This window comes from Canis lupus, chromosome 1 (assembly GCF_003254725.2).
Source record: "Canis lupus dingo isolate Sandy chromosome 1, ASM325472v2, whole genome shotgun sequence".
In the NCBI taxonomy this organism is placed as follows: Eukaryota; Metazoa; Chordata; class Mammalia; order Carnivora; family Canidae; genus Canis; species Canis lupus.
Window position 1 is genome coordinate 118,872,620 of NC_064243.1, and position 24,545 is coordinate 118,897,164.

The following is a 24,545-nucleotide window of genomic DNA, read 5'->3' on the forward strand; positions in this document are numbered from 1 at the left end:
GGCCTGTGTGGTCACCTCCGGGATCTGCCCCGGGAGGGCAGGGGCCTCGCCCTCTGACCCTGGTTATACTGCTGGGCTCTCAGGGGTCTGCTGATGTCTGGTGCACCTGGGGGCCTCCCCAGGCTCTGGTTCTGGGCTCAACCCGGGGGCTGGCGACCGGCTCTAGGAGCCCATCTTTGCCTCCAGACCTTGCTGCTGGCCTCCCCTGCCCAGGGTGGGAGCTTGTCCAGGGGGCCATTCGCTGCTTGGCCCGAGGAAGGAAGCAGGGCCCCTCTCCACCCCCGCCCCCTCTGCCCACCCCAGGGACCGCTCTGCCCTGCACTGTCTGCACGACAGCCTGCCCCTCGAGCCTGTCCTCTGGGCCAGTGCGCGGCAGCCCTTGCTCTCCTTTCCTGTGCCCCTCCCCGGGGCCAGGCCCGGGGCCGTCCGAGTCTAGCTTGGGGCCCGGAGAGCGCAGGTCCCTCCTTTGTCCAGCCCGTCCTGGTGGGGTGGGTTGTGGCCGGTGGACGTGGGAGCCACAGGGAGACACTCCGTGCAGCCCTGCAGAAGCACCCACGGGCCCCGCCCCAGCCTGTCTCCCACAGGGCCAGGGCTCACCCCTCGATGGGCCCAGGAGGCTGGGTGGCTCCGTGGCATTGGAGGTGGTGAGCTTCTCCTCTCCTCCCTGCTTCGGTGGCCTCTGGCCCACCCTGGGCTCCCGGCTCCCAGCCTCGCGGACCCACGCAGGGGAGCGCGGGTCTTTGCTGCAGGTGCAGCCAAGCAAGGCCCGAGCTGAGGGCTTGCGTGGGGCAGTGGGCGTGCATGCCCCGGCAACTCCTCCTGACCTCCTTTCTTCCCCCACAGCCTCTTCGAGCACTACTGCTACTCCCGGGGGGGCATGCGCCACAGCTCCTACACCTGCATCTGTGGCAGGTAAGTGGGAACGGTGCGGGGAGGAGGTTGTGGGGTGGGGAGGGTGAGCTCAGGCACACCTGCTAGCCACCGAGCCCACGCTGGCGCCCACGTAAGCAGAGAAGTCATTCTCCCTCCTAAGGCTCCCGGCCCGCGTGGGGCAAAGGAGGGAGCCAGCCCACTCACGGCCATGGCCTCCCTTGCCCCCTCCAGGGTGGCTGCCGCCCTGGGCTGCTGGCTGGCCTTCCCAGCCCCCTCCACACAGGCGCACACCCAGCCTGTGAGGACCAGGATGTGGCACGCGACAGTGATGGCTTCTGTGTGTGGCAGTGAGGGAAGGAGCTATGTGAGCACGTGAGGCCGTGGTTCCGTGCCTGTGTGTAGCCGTCAGGGTGGCCGTGTAGGGAACGTCACGACTGTGGCGGGGCTGGGTGTCCGGGTGGGGGGTGTCCCATTGTGGCTGGGGCCGAGGGCTCCCTGTCTGTGTGTCACCTGCATGTGGCTGAGTGTGCTTGGAGGCTTGGGGCACGCGTGACCTTGAGAATGGGGCAGCTCGTGGCCGCGAGCATGCACCGCCGTGTGCATGTCCGCGTGTGTTCCTTAGGTGTGTCTTTGAGGGGCACGGCCTGGCTGTGGGTGGCCCCCTCAGCCCCCCAGGCACACCCCGGCTGGTCTCCCCATGCTCTGCCCCTGGGTCAGAGGGTCTGGCCTCTGCGCAGCCAGGCCGGAGCCTGCAGCTCTGCTGATGTGTGCGTCCTCGGCGCATGAATAATACATGTGAACATCTCAGTCTTTGGAAATGTTCTTCTCTGGTGGATAGAGAGAAAAATCATTATTTCTACTTTTATGATTCCTGAGACTCCCGAACAGGGCCATAAATATTATACCCAGGTGGGGTGTTTTGTTTTTTTTTTTTTTTCTCCTTTGGATGGACTTAAAAGTCCTTTTTTTCTTAAAGGCATCGCTCTTTAGGGAAGCAAGCTTGAGTTAGAAGAGCGAGGCTTGCAGATGGTGGCCCCTGTTGCGGTCCGGGCCCTTCCCCGGCCTCCCCACTCCCTCCACCAGGAAAAGGAGGCTTCCTGGGGGTCCCTTCCCCGGGCCTCAGACCCCGTCTCCCCCAGCAGTCCCACATCCCCAACCCCAAGGGCACCGGGCCGCACAGCACTCACCTGGGGAAGCCCTGCACGTGGCTGTACTGTGAGCCCAGAGCCAGGAGGCTGGCCACCAGCTGTAGGGCTGCAGGTGCCAGGGCCACCCTGCTCCCCGCCCCCACCTCAGGCCGTAGGCCTGGTCTAGCCACCCCCAGGGTCTCTACTGGCGGGTGGATGGTATTGCCTTCGGGCAGGGGTTTGGGGTGCAAGCCCAGGGCCTGCTGGGTGAGGTTGCACTCCTGACACTGCCCCCCTGCCCCTCGCTCTACAGTGGTGAGAATTCAGCTGTGCTGCACTACGGACACGCCGGGGCCCCCAACGACCGGACCATCCAGGATGGAGACATGTGGTGAGTGAGGCCAGCCCTGCGCTGCCCCTGCCCGTGCTCTGCGTGTGTCCCGCGTGCCTGGGGCCTCTTGGTCCTGCGCTGAGAGGCCTGAGCACTATGGGGCCCTCAGGTCTGCTCTGGGCCCAGACTGCCTTGCCAGGGCCGCCCACCTGCATGACGTCTGGTCTCCAAGGCCAGGGAAGCACGGAGAGAGGGGGTGGGGGTGGAGAGAGGGGGTGGTCCCTGTGCCGGGAGGCTGAGGCCCAGCCTCAGAGGGAGCATGAGCCGGCCCCCAGACCCCGCCCCACACTCACTGCACTCACACCTCTGTCTGGGTACCAGGAGGGCGGGCACCTAGTCTGGAGCAGGAAGACCCCTGGGGAGCCTCCCACCCTCTGCGTCCTGCCAGCCTCAGCCACCCATAAATGGCCCTTAGTTCAGGAGGTCACAGGGGGTGCTTGACCTTCAAGACTGTTTGCTGGGCTTTTCTGAGCACAGCTTAAGGTGCTCAGAGCACCTCATGGGGCCCCAACTCAGCAGGTGCACACAGGATCTGCAGCCCCCAACCCTCCGACGGACTGTCCCCTGTTGGCAGAACTGCACAGCCTACTCATGACCCCGGGGTGCAGGGCTCACCCTGGGCATACGCCGCACCTCTCTGGGCAGCTGCTGGTCAGACCCAGACCAGCTCTCTCTTTGGCTCACGGGCACTGGGCACTCCCTGCTTCTCTCCACCATCGGGCAGGGCCAGCCCCGGCTGCCACGGGGCCACTGAGGGCCACCCAGAGGCCTCAGGCCCCCCAGGCCTGCCCGTCTTGGCCTTCAGACCTTACCGTGGTCATCAACACACAGGCAGGGTGGGGGTCATGCGCTGTCCCGCCCGGTTCTTTGGTGCCTGCATCTCCTGGTTGCCGGGGCACCTGCCAGCCTGCTTCCTCTCGGGTGGTGGGTGTGTCACCCTGCTAGGCTCAGTTCCCGAGCGAGTGTTCTGGATAACGCCTGGCCAGCGGTCAGAGCCCCGCCGCCTGTGCATGGAGCCCGGCCCTAAGGCAGTGAGGAGGGGAGCCTGCAAACAGAGGCCCTGGCCCCCATCCACTGGGAGGCATGAGCGGAGTTCTGAGCTGTCACTGCTAGGTGTTTTCAGAAATCTACCCAGTCCCAGGGGGTCCCTGCCACGAGGCACGGCAGGCTCTGCAACTGGCTGCAGGCTCGCCCCTCAGCCGGGGTCAGTAGCTGGACAGGGTGTTCTGGCTCGGGCCGCTGCTGGTCAGAGCCCAGCTCAAACTTCTAGGAGGAAACAGCCATTCAGTCCCCTCTTGAAGCCTCAGTCTACTTTTCTGTTAGTGGAGATAGTCCTCTCCTCCGAGAGGAGCTGCACGGAGGGGCAGGAGAAACGTGTCAGAAACGCAGGTGCGAAGCTCATGTGCCCTTTCCCGGGGGCCTGAACCAGCAGAGTGGGGCCCGGAGCATACAGGGGAGGACACCCAAAGTGGCTGCAACCTTCCAGAGTGTCTCACAGTGGCCGAGGGGGTACAGAAACCCTGGCAGGACCTTCCCCTGTGCCTGGCACCAGGGAGATCTCTTCAGGTGGATTGTCTCGCCCTGACCCCAGGTAGGCAGGGTCACTGAGATAAAAGGGGGGGGGGTCTAGGTGCAGAGCCCGAGGGATTTAGAGAGTGGGGAGTGGCTGCCTCAGACTTGGCTCAGCTGGAGACTAAGGAAAGAGAGGGGCGGGCCCTGCCCTCGGCCATGGCCGAGCCACGCTGGCCCCAAAGAGAGACCGACCACCTGGCGTCTCCGGGACTTTCGCTTCCTGAAACCTTTCCGAGTGCCCTTTTGCAGCCCGTCCTGCCTGCAGGGCCAGGAGGTGGGAACCCAGTCCCGGGGCAGAAGCAGAGACCGGGCCACACGAGCTGTCCCGAGGCCAGCTCTGGGCTCCTGGAGGGCCCCGCGGCAGTGCCGTGTGGCCGTGGGGTGTTCTGCTCTTGAGCTTGGCACGCCCGGGAGGCGGCTGCTTCTCCACTCTCCTCCTCCTCTGCCCCCAGTACGGTGCTCGCCCCGTGACAGGCTGGTCGCAGCTGTGTTCCTGGGGTGGCCGCTGCTGGGGTCGGGCTCGGCTGACCAGGGCGCGACATGTATCAGGTCTCCCCGTGGCGCAGGTGTGACCCCGGCCCCCGTCCTCGCCCCCAGGAGTGCGCGGCACCTGCGTCTCCTGCATCTCCTGCTTGCAGCTGAGGCAGGAGCGATCCAGAAGTCCCGTGGATGTTAATGCCAAGTCCAAATTGGTGATTTTATTTTTCTGGTGCTAACTTTGAAATGTAGCCAGTAGAATAATTATGAGTTTATTATAGTCAATTTATTATGCAGCATTTAGAGCAACATGCTTTGTTGATTACTGCCATTGCCAGACTGCTGGCGGCGTTTAGAATCCATTGTTTTATTGAAATTGATCCGCCGCGCGCCTACCGTGTTCGGTAAATAATAAATCACTCTGTTACCCCAACATAAAAGCCACGATGCTTCATCATAAGGTACGAAACCCAAACAGGAGCACAGCGCAGAGCTTTCCCTGAAGCCGAGTGCCTCCCAGGTGCCCTCCTGCTGCTACGTTCTGGGTGGAGACCAGACTTCCCTTGAAGTCAGGTGAAGATGCCCCAGAGATAGTTGGACCTTCAGGAGGGGGCTGTCTGGGGCCCCCACAGAGCCTGAGGCAGATCGCTCTGGAGCGCTGAGCCCCATTCTGTGTTTTCGGGCCCCGCGCTGTCCCCCAGGTGAGTGCCAGGTGGGGTGTGAGGCTGGCCAGCAACCCCCCACCTGGGCCTCTGTCCCTCCACCACCGGCCCCTGCCCGGGAGCGAGGCCACAGCTGCCGTGGCGTCAGTCGCTGCCCCGTGATCGGGGGCTTGTAAGTCCGCACGCTGGTCTCCCTCCGTGTGAGCCTCGTCACCTGGAGCCTCGTCACCCATTCTGGGGCCGCTGCTCATTTCCCTCTGCGCGATGCTGCCCCACCTGCTCCGCGTGACCCACGGATGGGGAAGCAGACTTTGATGTGGCTTCCGATCCTGCGGGCCCGGCACCCAGCGCCCTCAGAGCCACGAGGCCTCTCGTCGGGCCTGCTGGGGCTTTGCCCTTGGCCCTCAGAGCCTTTCACGAGTTCTCCAGGGGCCCACCCCCCGGTCACTGTCCTAGAGAAGCCAGTAGTTGCTTTTGGGGGGTGTTTAAGGCAAATGCAGACCTTGTAGAACAGTGGCAAGAGGGTGGTACACTTGCTAATTCACGTCCTTCGCGTGCTCACACCAAGGATGCCGGTTCTGTGCGTGGACATCCTCTGTGGTGGGAGCCCCAGGAGGCCCCTCCCCACCAGACCAGCCCCAGCCAGGTGCCCACCCACGGGCCAGCAGCGAGCCCCACCGTCTGCCTTCAAATCCACGGGAAGGCAGTGCCCAGGAGCCGGGCCCTCCTTGTGCTGGACACACGGGGCTGGGGCTGGCCTTCGCAGCCCTCTGGCCTGCCCTGTGCCCCTCGGCAGGATCGCCCCGGGGCAGAGGCGGGAGGGGTCCAGGCTGTGGGAACCCAACCGTGGGTTTGGATTTGGAAAACAGCTCGGACACCCCTTCTCCGCTCCTGCTCCTCTGGTTTCCACCATCTGATCAAGGAGCAGGGGAGGGGTTCCTGAGGTCGGACGCCGTGTTCCTCCGCAGAACCTTCTAGAGCACCTGTCTAAGGACGCCCGCGCCTGGGTGGCCTCGCTGCAGGCAGGATGTGGCCCGACGGTGGCGAGCCGGACATCCCAGCGCTGGCCAGAAGAGGGCAGCGTTGTCTCAGGATGTGTGGGCGGGCCTCCTCCCTGCCGGGGGCTCCCCGGTTGCCCCTGGGGCGTGGGAACGGGAACGGGGGGGGGGGGGGGGGGGGGGGGGGGGGGGGGGCGCCTGTCCCAGCCTCCTCCCCTCTGCTGTCAGGGCACGGGCCTGTATTTCTCCCTGTCCCGATCACTGCCCTGCTGACCAGCAGAGGTGAGGACACAGCTCACGATGACCAAAGCCCCACTTCTCTTTGCCCGGAGAAATAAGGGTTTTCCTCCCAGGGAAGCCCCTGGAGCCCCCTGACCCGCTGCTGGTGTGTCATTGGCACATACCGCTGCCCTGCTGCCCGTGTCACAGCCCCATGCCACCCCGCCCTTTCCTCCCATGGATGAAGGGACAGGCCTGTGAGGGCTGGTGGCCAAGGCAGGCTCTTCCCTGGCTGGTCCCCTTCCCGCCACCAGTGCCCCTACCCCACCCCACCCCCGCCCACCCCTTTCTGTCTGTGTCTCATTCCCGGTTCGTTCCGCAGGTTTGACTAGATGTTAGACTCCTTGGGGGAGGTCACCCTACCTCACCCCTCCGTCCCAGGCCACCGTGCCCCGGGCAGCAGCCTGCATCGCAGTGGGACACCCTGCCCCCACCCTGCAGGCCTCAGGGGTCCCCGTCACTCAGCCAGGGCCCCAGCAGCGCCCGTGGTATCCCACATACAGGATACGGGGCGGTGGGGGGGCAAACCTGTGTCTCGCGGCTCCCCCCACCCCAGCTGGTGCAGAGCTGGAGGGAGGGAGCCTCCAGGCCCCACTCGCCCTGGTGCCTGGTGCCCTGGCCGACTTCTGAGAACGAGCGTCCCCTCCAGGGCCTGCTCCCTGGTGCCAGGCCCAGCCCAGACCCCTACCCCCTTGCTGTTTCCTGGGAAGAACACTTGGTTTTCACCCAGCAGCCCCCTCCTGAGGATTCGATGGCCTCAAGGGTGTGCCCAGGCCTCAGGGCAAGAGAACACTGGCAGCCCGGACAGCCAACCCAGTGGCCGTTGCCGTCGGCCTTCTGTCCCTGCGAGAAGCACCCTTTACGTTCCGGCCCAGTCCCACGTGTGCACCTACCCCGACTATGACCAGGCCCCCCTCCTACACGGCCTCTGTGGGTTCTGTGTACTTTACATTCTTGCCTGTACCCCACTCGGCCAGCGTCACCACCCACGGTCTGGAAAGCACTGGTCCAGACAGCCTGGGTGCTCCCAGACATCACGGGACAGACGCTGCCTACCAAAAAAGTGAAATGAAGCACGTGCTGTGCTCATGACGCCGACTCAGTCCCTCCCCGGCAGGGGCCACTGCGCTGACGCCAGCGCTCGTCCACTGTGCCAGGTGGCAGCGGCTGCTTGGGTGGACGGTCACTGGGTCCCACCCACACGTTGGGCCACGTGCCCTGTAGTGCCCTTGCTGGGGACGTGGCCCCGCAGCGGTGCCCTGTGTCTCGCCACGCCATCTGTAGAGTGGCAACAGCAGTTCTTCCTAGATACGCAGGACGCCCCCGGCCCGCGTCTGTTCCTGTGACCGTGTACGCCAGGGTCTCTGGGGCCCGGTCGCCGCAGGAGCAGCCCATGGCTGGGGTGGGGAGCAGGGAGGCCTAGAAGGTACAGGGAGAGGTCTGCTCCAAGCGTCAGCCTGCGGCCTCCAGGTGATGACCTTCGCCCCGCCGGTCGCCTCGGGGGGACTTGGCACTGCACGGGCGGGGGCAGGCCACGGGCCTTGTCTGAGGGGCTGCCCGCTGCAGTACATGAGCGGGAAGGCCAGTGGCACATCTTCCCCTCTCGTGCTGAGGTCTGGAGGGAAGCAGGAGTTTCCTGCTTCTCAGAAATCCCCTGGCCTCGCTGGCAGCGCTGGGCCGGGCGCACAGTGAGGTGTGCAGTGCCGCCGCCGCGCCCAGGCCTGTGCGCCCAGGCTTGGGTGAGAGGTGGCCCGGGGCCAGGCCGACGCTCGGGGCGTTGGTGGCAGGCTGGACGCCGGGCGCAGGGAGCCCAGTACACGCACCGCAGCGTTTCCCCAGAATGCTCCCCAGGCCTCGGTCCCCGGCCCAACCATCTCGGAGGCCGTCGTCTGCCCGAGGGCCGGCCGGTCCCCGCTGCGGGGCCCGGGGAGCCGAGGGGGCTCGGGGGCGCCCGGCTGAGCCAGCGGTGGCGGGTAGCCCGGGCACGAAGCTGCCCGGGAGGAGCCAAAGGCAGGCACCCTCTCGTCCCGGCCAGAAATAGAACCAGATAAACACGTGTGAGCGAAGAGACGCCAGCGTATTGCTTGGAGATGTGGGACTTCTCCCCAGATGTCTTAGATTATGACACGCGTTTGCTGGGCCAAGGATGGTAGCGGCCCGGTGGGTGTCCCCAGGCCGCCGGGGAGGAGGAGGATCCCGAGCGCCCGGCGGAGCCAGAAACTGTGACCACGCTCCCCACTGTCGCTCTGCGCTCAGAGGACGGCTGGAGGGGACACCGAGGACCTGGAGGGAGATGATTTATGGAGGCGGCTTTCGTCCCCGGATCCCGGAGCGGCTTGAATCTGAATGACTTATGTGTGTAGGAACTCTGAGGGGGATTTTTTTTTTTTTTAAAGCAGAGAAAGATAAGGAACTGAGAACACAAAAATAGACTGCAGCCCCGTGCCCGGGCGGCGCTGGGCAGGATGGAGCCGGCCGCCGGGGCGTACACTTCCTTCTGCAGCGACCGACGATTCTCACACAAAAAGCTCAAGCGAAGTCTTCTAGAATCCGCACGGGAACGCCAGGCGGGCCGAGGAGCTCCCGGCACGTCCACCCGGCATCCTGGCTGTGCTCCTGAGGACACGGGACTCCTGAGCAAGTTCAGGGGTCTCGCCTGCCCCGGAGGAGCGTCTTGCTGTCGCCGCTCTAGGTGACTCCGGCCCCCAGCGTGCTCTTGCGGGCTTCCTCGTTTCTGACATTGTCCAATTTCTGTTTTCCTTTTGAGATGGGCCCGGTCCTGCGGAGCTGTCGGCCCCCAGGAGCCTGTGTCGCCCGAGCCCCGGCTCCGTCCTCTCTGCGCAGGCCGTTCTTGGACGTTGTGAATCAACAAACCACAAACCATTTTCCTTTGTTGTCTCTGAGGGGCCCCAGTGAGAACGCTCCGCTCCCAGGGTGAAACTGGGCCACGGCCCCACACAGACCCGCTCCCCGGGAGGGCACAAGGGGCAGCGTCCCTGCGTCTTAAAAGTAGAAGCGCAGAGGCCCCCGGGGCCCGGGGCTGGAGCCAGGACAGGAGGGCCCGTCGCCGGGCTCTGAGCTGCTGGGCCAGCGTTCAGAACCTCACTTTCCCCGCAGGTGAGGGCCGAGATGTGTCCCGCCCTCCCAGCCGGCTCCAGGGGGCCCGCGTGCCCCCGCAAGCAGCTGTTGGCCCAAACCCCCTGTTGCATCTGGGGCCTCCTGGGGCGCAGCTGCCTGGGCACGTCTGCTCAAGGCCTCTCTGTCTTGTGTCGGGTCACCTCCCGGGAGGCCCAGGTGCTGCCCCCCCGTACCCCCCTCCCCGGCAGGGTCCCTTACAGTCTGTGACTTTGACCCGGCCTGGAGCTCTGCGCCGTCCTGCTTGGGGCTCTCCCCCCACCCCCCTGAGAATCACCTGAGGTGTTATCTGGTGCTTTTTGCACTGTTGACACTGTTTATGGTCTTTTGCAATCGGAAAAAGACAGGAGATTAAAAAGTGCTCGGCTGGGGACTTTGGATTCCAGCAAAGCATCCGGGGATCCTGAGCATTTGGGTTTTTGCCTCCAAAACGCTGTTTCTTTGGAGTAGCTGGTGCTGTCAGGCCACAGGGCCCGACTCCCGCCCCCCCCCCCAGCAGGGCAGGGACCCCCTGCTCTGTTGTCCCTGAGGGTCGGGGCCCCAGGGCAGGTGCGCCAGCAGCCCCTGCCATGCCTGTTGAGCGGCTGTGCCCACCACGAGGACTGCCTCGGGTGTAGGGGAGGCCCTGGGGGAAGGCCCGGCTCTGCCCTGCGGCTCAGATTTGCCAGGACTCACGCTGCAGACCGACCCCCCCCCCCAGGAGGAAGCCAGCCCCGCCCGTCGGCTCCACCCGACTCCGGGCTCCCAGAATCCTGGGCCCGGGGCTAGACCGACGGCCTCCGTTGGTTTTGTCTCCACCCGGGGCCCGGCTTGGCCGACCAAGTGCCGGGTGCTGCTGGGGCCCCTCTGTAAGCCTGCTGAGGTGCCGGGGTGGGACGGGATGGGGGGTGCTCAGTCTGTGGGCCCCACTGCTCCCCGCCGGGGAGTGCGGGGCCCAGCAGCCTCACACACCGTGTCGCATTCCACCACAGAGGGTGCAGGGTGGGATACTTCCTGCGCTTGACCAGTGGGGACCCCGAGGCCGTGGAGGCGTGGGAGAGGCCCACGCGGCTCCCTCCTTGCCCTGCCCCCGGGCCCTACCACGGGGTGTCCGTCCTCCTGAGCCCCCAGCCTGCCCGAGTGTTCAGCACCGCCCCCACCCCCACCCCACCCCACCCCGCTGGCTCTCAGAGCCCAGCTCGGGCCCTGTAGCCCCCCTTCCGCCCCCTCTGCCCCTGCCTGCTGGGCCGCCCTGTCCTTCCCTCAGGCCCTGGCGGATCTGTCCCAGCGGGGAGAGCCACACTTCCCTCTGGGCGGGGGGAGGGGGGGGGTGGCGCTGGAACAGAGCCACCCGCTGGGTCTCACTCAGACACCGGGCCCGGGGGAGCTGGGTGTGTAGCTTAGCCCACCTCGTGCATCCGTGAGGGCCTCCATCCCAAGCCCCCCCCCACCCCCCGGCTGCCACCAGCAGCGCCGGGCAGGGGAGCCCTGGGGGTCTGTGGGAGTGCTTGCGTGGAGGTGGCGAGGCAGGGCCTGGGCACGTCTCCGTCCCTCCCCCCCATCCAGGCGAGGCCCACAGCCCGGCATCCAGAGGCCTGGCCAGCAGAGGCCTCGGGGCCGGGGGCGTGCGTGCAGGATGGGCCCTGCTCCCTCCAGGCTGCCAGCTCTGGGGTCAGAGGGTGGGAGGCCCCGTACTGCTGCCTGCGCTGGCGACCCGGATGGCTCGGGCCCGGCACCCGGACACCCCCGGGGCCCAGCAGGCTGCCCTGAGTCCCGGGGTGGGGCGGGGGGAGCAGGGCTGGGGGCATCCCAACCTCACAGGCTCCTCTCCCTGCAGCCTGTTCGACATGGGTGGCGAGTATTACTGCTTCTCTTCTGACATCACGTGCTCGTTCCCGGCCAACGGCAAGTTCACCGCGGACCAGAAGGCCATCTATGAGGCGGTGCTGCGGAGCTGCCGTGCTGTCATGAGCGCCATGAAGCCGGGTGAGGACACTGGCGGCCCTGGGGCGGGTCGTGCGTGCCACAACCTGATTCTGTCCCCCCTCCACACGCTCAACCGGTGTCAGGTCCCCAGGAGCAGCCCCAGGAGAGGGGGCTGACCCCCGGGGAGGGACAGGGCTGGGAACCGGGGAGCTCGGCCCAGAGTCACCCCACATCCCATCTGGCATTCTCCACCGGCAGGAAGCCCTGCTCGCGGTGGCCGCTGGGGTGTCAGCACGTCCCCCGTCCTGTCCCAGAGCAGGGTCCACTCCAGAGGGAGCTTGAGCACCAGACCAACAGCGGCGTTTGGTCGTGCGTGGGGTGCCCTTGTGTTCAGGCCGCGGCTGGCTTTGGTGGGGGCCGGGTGCTCGCGGCGTTCGGGAACGGTGAGCGGCTGCCGCAGGGCCCTCTGGGGGCCTGGCCGCCCCCCCTCCAAGGCTGGACCCTCGGCTCATTCTGAAACCAGAGGGACCACGGCAGTCAGATCGGCCTCCCTCCACGGAGCCTTTGTTTAGGTAAAAGAAGACCCCCCAGCTGTGAAAGCCCCAGGATGCGGCCCCTGGGGCTGGGGGCTCTGTGTTGGCTGACCGGCCCCAGGGCCACACGGCCAGATGTGGGGATGAGTTGCAGGTGAGGGACGCTCAGCGACTGCCACTCTCTGAGGCACGCTGAGCCAGTGGGCCCCCAGCGGAGGCGAGGGAGCTGTTGAGGGGTCCTGGAGGCCCCGGGCCCCAGCCCTGCACCCTCACATGTCCAGCGGGAACAGGACCCTGGTGGTCCGGTGATTCCCACGACGGGGAACTCGGCCCCCAGAGGAGGACGAGACAGGAAAACCTACAGGTGAAGCCCCTGCTGGGGCGACAAGGTGACAGGACTTACATGGTTTGGTGGCTGCAGAAGGAAACAGCATCTCGAGCTAACACGGGGACCTTCCTTCGGGACGCTTGACGCATGGAGACGGAAAAGTGGGAAAAGTGTGGGAAGGGGTGACCAGTCCCCCTTTTGTGTGAAAGAAGGGGGCGTAAAAGCACCTGTGAATCCACGGGGTGCGGTGCGGGAGGGGCGCTGGGGGCTGCGAGGGGAGCGGGGTCTGACCTTTAAACTGCGGGACAGTCACCAGCCCCCCGAGGGCCACCACCCATCCTGCTCTCTTCACTCCCTCTCTGTACGTCAGGTGAGAAGGATTTGCTGGCGGGGGGCGGGGGTGGTTTTCTTAAAAGGTTTTTATTATATATTTGGGAGACGCAGGGAGTGAGAGAGGCCACAAGCGGAAGAGAGGAGCAGGCTCCCCAGTGAGCAGGGAGCCCGACGCAGGGCTTGATCCCAGGACCCCGGGAAGGCAGACGCTTACCTGCCTGAGCCACCCAGGCGCCCCGGGTTTGGTCAGCTTTGGCCACCACCGGCCAGGGGCTGTGGCGCGTGTCCTGCCGTCTGCAGGGGGACCCTCCCTCCCCACACGCCTGCGGGACCCAGGCGCTCTCCCTCTGCCTCTCCGCCCCGTGCTCCCCACCCTGTGCCAGTCTGCTCCTGCCCCCTGCCGGGCAGTCACCTCGCAGGCCGAGCAAGCCGTGTCCTCTTCCTGGGGTGGACTCTTGGCCTGGGCACGTGCAGCGGGGCAGGTCACCTCCCCGTGGCTGTGAGGAGGCGGCCGGGGCCAGGTCAGCCCCATGTCCCGTCCTAGCGGAAATGCCCCTGGTTTGTGGGTTCCGCTGCTGGGCCAAGACACACACCCGCTGAGACTGCTCGGCTGCTTCCCGCGGTTCCGGGGAAGGGTAAAGGGACACCGGGGGCGCAGCACGATGCCCAGAGGAGCAGCACGGAGGAGTGACCAGAGCAGGCGCAGAACCGGGGTCAGAGCGGGGGCGCCCTCCCGTCATCACCCAGGCAGCCGGGGAAGGGCGTCTGAGCTCAGGGGACGGCCACGCTGGGGTGGCAGCTGCACGGAGGGGCCTCCCTGGCGTCCGCAGCGGGGCAGGGGTCTCCCCGGCTACCAGGGAGCGTGCGGCCCAAGGGGTCCCGTGACGGAGCCTTGGGGTGAAGCCAGCAGGAGCACCTCGGGGTGTCAGTGGGCTGCTGCCCCGGGCCGTTCTGTGCTGTCCCTCCAGCCACCGCAGAGGCCTGGCCTCCCACCTCCCAGCAGCCCGGCTCCGTCCCCTCTGTGCTCGGCTGCCGCCCTGGCCTCCCCCCGCCAGGCTGCGGGGCCCCACGCTCCTGAGCCCACACCCACCAGGGCCCCACGCAGGTGGTGGGGGCCACACGCTCAGGGCCCCACGGCTCTTGGGCCTCCAAGCCATCGAGTCTGCGCAAACAGCCCCACCGTCGCTCCTCGCTCCTGGCTCTGCAGCTCCTGGCTCTGCTGTGTCAGGGTCCTGGCCCCTGGGGGGAGCAGCCAATGAGGTGGGAAGCCGACTCGAGAAGCAGACTGCCCCAGAGCAGGCCGGGCAGCAGGAGAAGGGCCTCGGGAGCTGGGCCCGCACGGCCTGCATGCGTCCCCCGTGGCCTGTGTTGGGGTGCCCCTGCCAGCTCTGCCTCCCTGCCGGGCAGAGAGGGGCAGGGAGGAGCAGGGAGGGCAGGGGCTGGAGCAGGGGCAGGGGCTGGGGCAGGAGCAGGGGCAGGGGCTGGGGCAGGGAGGGCAGGGGCTGGAGTAGGGGCAAGGGCTGGGGCAGGAGCAGGGGCAGGGAGGGGCAGGGGCTGGGGCAGGGAGGGCAGGGGTGGAGTAGGGGCAAGGACTAGGGTGGGAGCAGGGGCAGGGGCTGGGGCAGGAGTAGGGGCAGGGAGGGCAGGGGCTGGAGTAGGGGCAGGGGCTGGGGCAGGGAGGGGTTGGGGCAGGCCTCCCCTTGGAGCTGGTGAGGGGTGCGAGGGTGTGGCACATGGGGGGCCGGGACCCCGCGCCGCGCAGCCTCCAGGCCTCCTTGGTGGCAGGAGCCGGGGAGGGGGCTGCACTGCAGCCCCATGTGGCCCCTCTGTCCTGAGCGGCCACGTTCCCACCCTCCCTGGCCGCCTTGACTCCCTCCTGCTGTTTGCGGGCGGGAGGGGTGGGGGTGTTGCGTGCACAGGCTCCGGGACGCCCGCTCCGCTCAGCACGGAGGCGCCTGCAGCCCGGGGCGCACGCTGCCCCCTGCCCTTCCGCGGGGTGAATGGGTCCCCAGAGGTCCTGGCAGCGGACAGCGCTGTGGGGGGGGGGGGGGGCTGCAGGCCGTCAGCCCTGCGCCAGCTTGGCCTACCGGACGGCTCCCGCGGCCCACGGGGCCTGTGCCTTCCTCGCGGCACCCCCAGGGCCTGGCGCGCACAGGGTCTCCTGAGGCCCATTGTCTTTGGATGAAGTGAGCTCTTTGTCTGCAAGCGGCTGGGAGGATTCTGCTCCCGGCCTCCTGGCCCAGCTCGCCGGCCGCTGGGGCTGCCGCGCTCCGGGCAGGAGGCCTCGGGCTGTGAGGGATGGTGCTGAGGCTCCGAGGGGCCAACCTGGGCCCAGGCCCGCGGGGGGGTCCTGAGGGTGCCAGGCGGGCACAGGAGACTGGCCTGTGACCTGGGGGCTGCTCTGGACACGTGCTGGGGCCCCGGGCACCAGGGCCAACAGCCAGATAGTGGGGCGCAGACCCAGATGCTCCCCTGGCACGCGGGAGTCTAAGTGCACAGAGGAGCAAGGTCGGGGGGCCCGGGGCCCGGGCCTGTGAGGTCGCTGCACCGGCTGCAGGGGAGCCTTGGGAGGCATCTGCTTGTCAGGCTGGAGCAGAGCCCAGGTCCTGCTCTCAGGGCCCGCAGGCCTCGGCAGGCCCCGGAGGCGCAGCGTGCTGTCGTCTGGTGCGAAGAGCGCCGAGTGCACACGGAGGGCTTCCCGGAGGAAGCCTTAGCAGAGGCCCTCAGGAAGGATGGCAGCGAGCGCGGGACGGGGAGGGCCTTGAAGAGGCGGTCCCGGCAGCACCAGGGCCTCGGGCCCAGGGGCGGAGGAGAGGAGGCAGGAGAGGGAGGCCAGGCTGCGGAACGGGGGGCTCTGACCTCTGACCCCTGCTGCGGAGAGAGGCCTGGCATCCCAGCCTCGTGCGGGATGTGGGGGGACGGGGCCATGCAGGGAAGCGGTGGGAGTCCCCGAGAGGTCCCGGAGAACGGGCCCAGCTCTGCGGCCTGCTGGAGGTGGGAGGGCGGCGGGCCGTGCCAGCCGGTCAGCGCCTGGTCCCCGACGTGTGCCCCGGATGCACCCGCCCCGAGGTGCCGGCAGGCCGCTGAGGTTGGGGGGCGCCCGGGCTCCGGCCTGGCCCACGGGAGCCCCCCGGTCCGCCTCCGCGCCCCGGGCCTCGCCCCGGGACAGCAACCTTCACACGCTTCGGGGCCCCTGCCCTGGCCCAGGGTGTCGTAACCACCATCCGGGCCAGACGCTGGGGCCAAGTTGCTGGAGGTTGAATCACTGTCACAACCCTAACCACACACAGGCAGCCGCGCGCTGCCAGCCACGGGAGCGTGTGCAAGGCCGGCCCCGCGGAGCGCAGGCGAGGAGGACTGGAGGCGCCGTGGGGACCGCCCGGGCCCTCGCGTCCGCCCCAGGAGGACGACGGAGGAGCCGAGCTGCCGGCACGAGCATGATTTATACCTGACTCCCCGCAGCCCGCTTGGAAGCCGGCCCGGCCCGACGTCAGGCTGCTCCCCGGGCCCCCTCGGCCACGCAGAGCGCCCTCCTCCGCCCCGGGGGTGCGTGGAGGCCCAGGGCCCCAGGCCCGGGGACAGGGTGCGGGGAGTCCCTGCGGGGCCGGCCCCTGGGAGGAGCGGGGACACGGGCTCGGGCTGGAGCACAGCAAACAGCGGGTGTTGAACCGGGGTCTGGCTGGCGAGAGCTTTGGGGGTACTGCCCGGGCCCCCGGTACATGCCAGGCCTCTACGGCCGGCTCCCTCGGGCACAGGCCTGGTGGACAAAGGCGTGGGGGGCGCAGAGAGGCGGGTGAGCCGTGGGGGGTGTCCGACCATCGGAGGAAAGCCGCCGCCTGGCCCCGCGTCAGGGCTGCCACCCGGCTCCCCCTCGGGCCCCTGCGGGCAAAGCCCGGCCCCGGGATGCCCCTCACCTTGGCGCCTGTGGCCTTGGCGGGTGGAACAGGGCTGGCCTCAGGAGCTGGACTCCGAGGAGGAGGAGGGACGGGAGAGACAGGCCTCGGCCCCTCGGCCTCCCCACGCCCGGGCCGGGCTGGCCACTGCCCTGTGATGGGCCGGGGTGCGGCCCTCGCCACCTGCTCGGGGCCTGGACCCTGCAGATCTAGGAGGCTGGGTCAGCCCAGGGCCCCGACTGTGGGGCCCCTGCCCTGCTGGGGACGGTGCCCATGTGAGGACCGGTGCCCAGCAAGGCTGTGTCCCACAGGGGCTCTCATTTCCCTCTCCCGTCAGCCACAGAGCTTCAGAGGCTGGAATCCCCAGACCTGCTGGCCCAACAGTGGCCAGGATGGGGTCCGTGCAGGCCCCCGACAGCCCTGGACGCCAGGGTGGGGTCCATGCAGGCCCCCAACGGCCCAGGACGCCACGGTGGGATCCATGCATGCCCCCCCAACGGCCCAGGACACCAGGATGGGGTCCATGCAGGACCCCCACAGCCCGGGATGCCAGAGTAGGGTCGGTGCAGGGCCTCCCATGACCTGGGACGCCAGGGTGGGGTCCATGCAGCCCCCGGACAGCCCGGGACACCACGGTGGTGTCCATACAGGCCCCCGATGGCCTGGGACACCAGGGTGGGGTCCATGCAGGCCCTCCCACAGCCCGGGATGCCAGAGTAGGGTCGGTGCAGGGCCTCCCATGACCTGGGACGCCAGGGTGGGGTCCATGCAGCCCCCGGACAGCCCGGGACACCACGGTGGTGTCCGTACAGGCCCCTGATGGCCTGGGACACCAGGGTGAGGTCCGTGCAGGCCCCCCCATGACCTGGGACACCAGGGTGGGGTCTGTGTAGGTCCCCCCATGACCCGGGACGCCAGGGTGGGGTCTGTACAGGCCCCCAATGGCCTGGGATGCCAGAGTGGGGTCCGTGCAGGCGCCCCCATGATCTGGGATGCTAGGGTGGGGTCCGTGCAGGCCCCCCCATGACCTGGGACGCCAGGGTGGGGTCTGTGTAGGTCCCCCCACGACCTGGGACGCCAGGGTGCTCCTCTGCAGCAGCCATCACCAGTCGTGGTGGCTGTGGTGGGCAGGGTGTCGTGGGGATGCCTCTTGGGAGCCAGGGTTGCCCCCCCGCAGAGAGAGCCACAAGGGCCAGCGCTGGGCAGCCGTCCGGCGGAGCTCTGCTCGGGGGAGCGCACCCCCACCCGGTCTGCCTGGCCCCAGGGTCCCGGCCCGCCGGCCTCCGCCAGCACGTGGCCTGCCCCAAAGCCAGCCCTGCGGGGCAGGAGCCTCACCGCCCTCATCCCTGTCCGGTGCTTGGGTGCCCGGTGCAGGGCAGTGGGGCTGAAGGCGGGGACCCCACGGCCCCGTGGGCAGGGCCCGTGTCCCCCGGCAACGGCTGAGGCTCTGAGCGGGTGGCGGCCTGCGAGCCCTGGGCGGGGGCAGAGCTTGCTCACCCGAAACTCCGTGCCTGGGGACCTGCTCTTCGTGGTGACCTTTGCCTCAGAAACACGGGGCAAAGACGAGCTTGATCAGCAGTCTGGGCCTGGACGTCTGGGCTGCCGTGGAGATGGTCAAGCGCGGCTTAGCGGGCGGGGCCACGGACCCTGCCAGCCAGGCCCTGAGGCCGCGCCAGTGCTCCTTCACCCCGGAAACCTTTGCTCCCCACACTGGCCCCAAGGGTGATTCAGCCCCACTTCGGGGTGTGCAGCGACGCCCGCACCCCACAGCCTGAGGCTCTGAGCGTTGTCTGGGGCCCCCTGAGGCCGCCCCACGTCTGCTGGGGACGGAACACCTTCCTCCTCCTGATGCTTGGGGGACCTTCGTGGGCTCCCCTGGGCCCAGAAGCACGCACTGGCGGGGGACAGACGCGCCTGGGCGGGCGCGGAGACCTAGGCTGGGCACCGGGCCACGGGTGACAGGAGCCCGCCCCCGAGGCCCCGCCGGGCAGAGAGGAAGGGGCTCGAGGCCCCGGGTTACAGCGGCGAGAGCCCCCTGGAGAGCCGGCCCCGGCCCAGCACCCTCACCACCCACCTCCGGGGCCTCCCACCTCAGCCGCTGCCAGGGCTTCCCGTGTCCCCCAAACCTTCCCTCGGGAGTCCCGGCCAGACTGCCGGGCCCCACGCTCATCGCAGCCTCCTTTGGAGCCACAGGGGTCTGGTGGCCGGACATGCACCGGCTGGCCGACCGCGTCCACCTGGAGGAGCTGGTCCGCATCGGCATCCTGAACGGGAGCATCGACGCCATGGTCCAGGCCCACCTGGGGGCCGTGTTCATGCCTCACGGGCTCGGCCACTTCCTGGGCATCGACGTGCACGACGTGGGAGGCTACCCCGAGGTCAGTGTGGACGCCGGGCTCCTCTCCCTGCACCCCTAGGTTGGTCCTGCTTCCCGGCCACGGGGGCGGGGGTTCCTAGAGGGCACCGCCACCTCTGGTGCCAGACGGCTGTGCTCTGCCTGGGGGAGCACCTGCCCTGCCGGGGGTCAGTGTGCAGGTCCCACAGAGCAGTGGGAACCCCGAAACCGGGTCTTAGTGACGGGGCTGGCCTGGCCACCACCGTGTCCTCCTGGCCCCGCCCCATTCAGGCGGGGACACTGAGGCACTGCCGTAAGGCCGCAGCCCCAGGCCGCTCCCTCCTCCCTCCCGCCCCCTCCGTGGCCTCCTCCGAGGCCCTGCAGGCGCCCTTGACAGGGGAGGGAGGCCCCTGTGGGCATTTCCAGACAAGGTTCCCCTCCCCTTCCTCCCCACGGACTCCTGAAAGGACCACCCAGAGGGTGCTTGCAGCCCGCCTGGGGGAGGCCCTGCCCGGCAGGTGGCCGCAGCCTTTCCGGGCCCGGGTGGGTGGGGGTGAGCCCGGCCCTGCCGCCTGGCCTGGCGCCCAAGGTGCAGGGGGCTGATTATGCAATCGGTGCACGCCCTGGGGCCCACCAGCCAGTTAGCCAAGACTAGGCTTGGCCCGCTGGCTGCAGGGTATTTTGAAAGCACTAAGAATGATTTTTGGGGGGGAAAAAGTTGCTCAAGAGAAGCATTATTATTCAATTATTTTTTTCCTCAAGTGTAAACAGTTAAATTTGGAGAAACAAAATCAGTTTTAATTTCCTAATTTCTATCCATCACATTGTGTGCAGGGAGCCAAGAGCAGGGCCTTCCAGACATTGTTAACTGAGGTTCGTTATTCATTAGTCGCCAGAGCGCTTTTTTTCCACCAGAGAAAATTGGCAGCAAACTGTTTTATCTTTTCCAGTAAGCAGCCCTTTGTGCTCACAGAGTCTATTCTTTTGACAGATAAACATTGTAGAAAAAATATGGCTTTTCCTATAAAAGTCATTTGTTTTAGTTGAGGCCTACAGACACATCTGGGTGTCCTCTGCTCAGAGCCCAGGAGGAGTTGAGGCCCCATCCGGCCCGCTGCGCCGGCGGAAGCCGGGGTGGACCCGGCACGGGCAGGGCCCCCTCCCACACCCCGCGGGGGCCCGGCCTCACCCAGCCCCGCCCGGGCGGGTCGTCTTGGTGGGAGACGTCTGGGAGCTGAGGGTCAGTGGGCGGGGGCAGGCGTGCGGTCCTCCCCCCTGCACCCCTCCCTCTCTCCCCTCACCCACACCTCGGGGTGAGGGCCTGAAGCGTCCACTGTCCCCCGGGCACACCCAGCGAGCAGCTCGGCGTGGCCACAGGGACTCGGGGGGACCAGCAGAGATGACCTTTCTGGTTTACTGCATCTGCCAGGCACCCGGCTTTCCCCGCCTTGGGGCTGAGGGAAAGGGACAGGCTCCTAAGGGGTGGCAGGGAGGTGAGGGACAGGGACGGGGTGCCCGGGGCGGGCACAGGCCTCACAGGGCAGAAGGGCCTGCCTGTCCCACACGCACTCCCCGTGGAGCCGGGGATGCGGCCCCAGCAGGGTCAGGGGCCACACACACCCCCGCCCCCCCCCCCGGGCCTCTGTGCCCGTGCCTCGGTGTCCCCTCCCCTCTCCTCCCGGGTGGCTGTGCCCTGCTGTCCCCGCCCCCGTGGAATCCGGGCCTCAGGCTTCCCTGCGGTGCCCAGCTGTGCAGGCCCGACAGCCTGCGTCCCCTTCCCTGACGGGAACCGCTAATTGAAGTCTCATGTTCGCGGGCCCCAGAGGTGACGGCTCCGGCTCTGCAGCGGGGCTCCCAGGGCCGAGCGCGACCGACAGGCTTGGGGGGGCCCGCGGGGGGACGGGGTGGGCTCAGACCCCTGCATTTGTTGGGGAGGGTGCCTCCGCGGGGCCGCCTGGGAGCTCCCACCCGCCGGGTGCCCTGGGCGCTCCCCCACACGCGCAGCGGGGAGCACCTGCCCCTCCTGGGGGCCCCTCGGGAAGGCTGGTCGGGCCGCGGGAGCGCTGAGCTGCCCGAGGACGGGGCACGGGACGCCCCGGGCCTCTGCAGAGCTTTCTAGGCCTCCGAGCGCGGCCTGCGCGGCCCAGCAGCCGGCCTGGCGTCCACGGGGCTCCTGGGGGGGCCTGGGGGGTGGCCTTCCCGCAGGGGGGCCCCGAGGGCTCCGGCAGCTCGGGCGGGAGCAGGGGCTGCGGGGCGGGGGGCGGCGGGGCGCAGGACGGTGGGGTGCGGGGCAGCGGCGTGCGGGGCGGCGGGGTCCTCCGTGCCCGTCCCCTCCTCGCAGGGCGTGGAGCGCATCGACGAGCCCGGCCTGCGGAGCCTGCGCACGGCGCGACACCTGGAGCCGCGCATGGTGCTCACGGTGGAGCCGGGCCTTTACTTCATCGACCACCTGCTGGACGAGGCCTTGGCCGACCCGGCCCGCGCCTGCTTCTTCAACCGCGAGGTCCTGCAGCGCTTCCGTGGGTTTGGGGGGGTGAGTGCCGACGGGCCCTGCGTCCCGGCGCCCAGACCCCCGCGCTCACACACAGCCGCGTGCCACGGGTCCCCGGACAGGAGCCCTGCGGGAGGGGCTGGTCCTCACTTCCCCACTTGAGGGGGACCCCCCCTGCTTTCTCGGGGTCCGTCAGGTGCCTCACTCCGCAACTGGGAGATGCAGATTCTACAAGACCCCTGCCCACCCAGGCCCCCACCGCTCCCTGTGGAGGAGCCACCTTGGCCGCAGCCTCCCACGGAGGCCTGGAGGCCCGGAGGCCTGGAGGCCTGCCCCTTCCTGGGGGGCGGACAGACGGCTCTTAGCCGGGGCTCCTGCCCCGCAGCTGGTCTGCCCCTCTAATCTCGTGCATGAGGCCAGCTCAGGAATAGTGGCTCGTTCTTTTTTGGATTTATTGTAGAGAGTGAGTGGTGGGAGGGGCGGGGGGTGCAGAGGGAGAGCGAAGGCCAGTGGACCCCCCACTGGGGCTCTGTCCCGGGACCCTGAGACCATGACCTGAGCCGAAACCAACAGATGCTCAACCGAGCGAGCCCCCCGGACGCCCCACGAGTGCCTGTCGTTCTGACCCAGGTCCGCATCGAGGAGGACGTCGTGGTGACAGACAGTGGCATGGAACTGCTGACCTGTGTGCCCCGCACGGTGGAGGAGATTGAGGCGTGCATGGCAGGCCGCGACAAGGCCTTTACCCCCTTCTCCGGCCCAAAGTAGAGCCAGCTGGGGGTGCCCAGTGGGACGGGGGACCCAGCCCGGCACCTGTCCTCACGACGGGCAGCCTCCTGACGGCCCTCCAGCGGCCAGAGACGGGTGCTCAGAGATCACACGGCCGTGTCCCCGATTGATCACGCTGTTCCTGGGGCGCGTGTGGGGTGGCGGGCTCGCTCTTAACCTTCTGCGGGATCACACCTTAATCTGATACTGATGCTACTTTGCTTGAATGACAAACGGTGGCTTTCAAAAATGCTAATGGAAAATAATTCTGCTCTTTAGCAGCAACTAAAATGCGTCTTGCTGTCATCTGTATCCTTCTGCTCAGGGAAGAAAGATCCATTTCCAGCGTTTTCTCTCAAATCAATACACACAGTAGCATTTGCAATAAAAAGTTTCCAGAAACGGTCCTTGGTGTGCAACTTTCTCTGTTCTTCACCCCCACGCCCTCCGCCCTGCAGGTGCGCGCAGCTCCCAAGGACCTAGACGTGGCCAGGCGGGTGCTGGGGTGCTGGGGCCCAGGGGTGGGGCCCCCCACGCGGCACCTGGGCATGTTAGCAGGTGAACCAGCAGAGGAAGAAGCCTGATCTGAGTGGCTCCGGCCTCAAAGCTACATCTCCGAAGGCCGCGGCATTTCCACGTGGCACGTGGGGGCAGCTGTCGCACACCCGAGGTCTCGTCTGTGCTCTCCTTGTCCTGGGTACGAGCTAGTGGAGCCGCGACCGCCAGAGACCCTGCCACCTGGCGCAGCTGCGCGACAGGGGCGGGACCCTATGGTCACCTCTGCGGCCCGGGCCCCATCCCTGCACCAACGCTCCAGGTCTGCCCCTCGACCACACCCTCCATCCCAGGGTTCCACGTCACCCCCTACCCGGTGTGCTGCTCAGATTTGTCACACGCGCGTGCAGGCTTCCTGCGTGTGCACAGGCTGTCCCTGTCGTTTGTGACCCCGAGGTCATCAAATGTCTCTGCCTGAGCCGTCCCGGGCCACCGGGATTCCGCTGCCCCCGCCCCCAGGTAGAACTGGCCCGGGTCAGGCCGACCCTGGAGGCGGACGGTGTCGTGTGTGCCACACGCAGCTGGGTGTGTCATGCATGTGTCTCCCTTGTGCGCTGCGGACGCCTCACACCAAAACTGCCCGTTTCACACATTTTCTGGTCACCAAGCAAGACTACGGGGAATCCCAGGAACTGAACGTCTTTGTCCCCGAGGGACGCGGCAGCGCGAGTGCGGCTGGTCCTGCCCGGCGAGCACAGCGCGGGCTCCGGCAGCCGGCGGGACACACGGTGGCCCACGTCCCGGGGGATGCACCACCTCCTCCTGCCTCCAAGCCTCTGCGCAAATTCACAGCTTCAGAAGTTCCTCGGAGACCCTTCCAGAAAGCTGAGCAGCACCGCAAAGCCCTTCGGAAGCCCTGGAAGAGTCTCATTCAACAAACGACTGAACATCTGCTACAGGCCGAGGGAGCCACGCACGGGCCCTGAGGCCGGTTCCGAGGCTTGGCCGTGGCAGGTGCACAGACGTCGTCTCGGCCCCAACGTGCGGTGGCGCGAGGGTGGCAGATGACAGGCGCGAGGAGAGCAGCCGGGGCCCAGGAGCCCACGGGAGCCCTGCGGCCACAGCAGAGCATGGGGGGAAGGCGAGCCCACAAGTGGGTGTCACTCTGCACACAGTGGGGAAGGACAGAAGGTTCCGGAGAGCAGGCGGTGGTCCCAGGAGACTAGAGCCCGGGGGGGTGGGGGGGTTGGCGGGAAGGCCCGGGCTCCGACAGCTGCTCCTAACGGGGTGGCCGGGAGGTGCAGCAGGCCCGCTGGCTTCCGAGCCCCGGCGCCCCCCGGCCACGCTCACGGCCGCGGGCCCACAGGTGCTCTCGGGGCGAGGCCGGCACCGTCACAGCCGCCCGCGGGCTCCGGCCGGGCTCCAGGTTGCAGCTACTTTGTAAAAACGAACGGGACGCGCTACCCCCAGAACGGCGACGGCTCGGAAACCTGCTCCCCCGCCGGGACAAGTGCGCAGGGACCGCAGGAGTCTCCCGACGACCTCTGCCCTCGAAACCCTCCAAGCAGCACGGATCAGCCCCCGCTTCACCGGGACACACCCTGCGAGGGGCAAGGCCCACCCCGAGGCCTCGAGACAGCCGCCCACCGCGTGCGTGCGTGCGCCGGAGCCGGGCCGCTACCGCCCTCCCCGCTACCGCCCTCCCCGCCTGCCCGGCCCTGCTGGGCGAGGCCACGTGACGAAGGTCGGGCCGAAGAGGCACTCTCACTCTCTCCTCAGAGATGATGTCCCTGAACGTACGGGGAAATCTAGGCTCAAACGCACCTCTTGCCGCCCTGCCCCGGGCCGGGGCCAGGAGACGGCCGAGCACCGCCCGCCTTTCCGAGCTACGGGACCCCTGGACTGCTTGCAGGGGATGCCAACACGAAGAAACCCACAGTGAGATAGTCA

At 67.7% G+C, this 24,545-nt stretch overlaps 1 protein-coding gene across 2 annotated transcripts in view; it reads left to right on the top strand.

Moving 5' to 3' along the window:
- The window catches only part of PEPD (peptidase D), a 109,644-nt gene extending 87,137 nt beyond the window's left edge, over positions 1-22,507 (top strand). For both annotated transcript variants that reach the window (XM_025425197.3, XM_025425198.3), the window contains 6 exons: positions 844-912; positions 2,314-2,391; positions 11,331-11,479; positions 18,700-18,884; positions 21,183-21,374; positions 21,963-22,507. In XM_025425197.3, coding sequence (XP_025280982.1) covers positions 844-912; positions 2,314-2,391; positions 11,331-11,479; positions 18,700-18,884; positions 21,183-21,374; positions 21,963-22,100 — 811 coding nt within the window. In that variant the 3' untranslated portion in view covers positions 22,101-22,507. The remainder of the gene's footprint in view (positions 1-843; positions 913-2,313; positions 2,392-11,330; positions 11,480-18,699; positions 18,885-21,182; positions 21,375-21,962) is intronic.
- Positions 22,508-24,545: the final 2,038 nt, after the last annotated feature.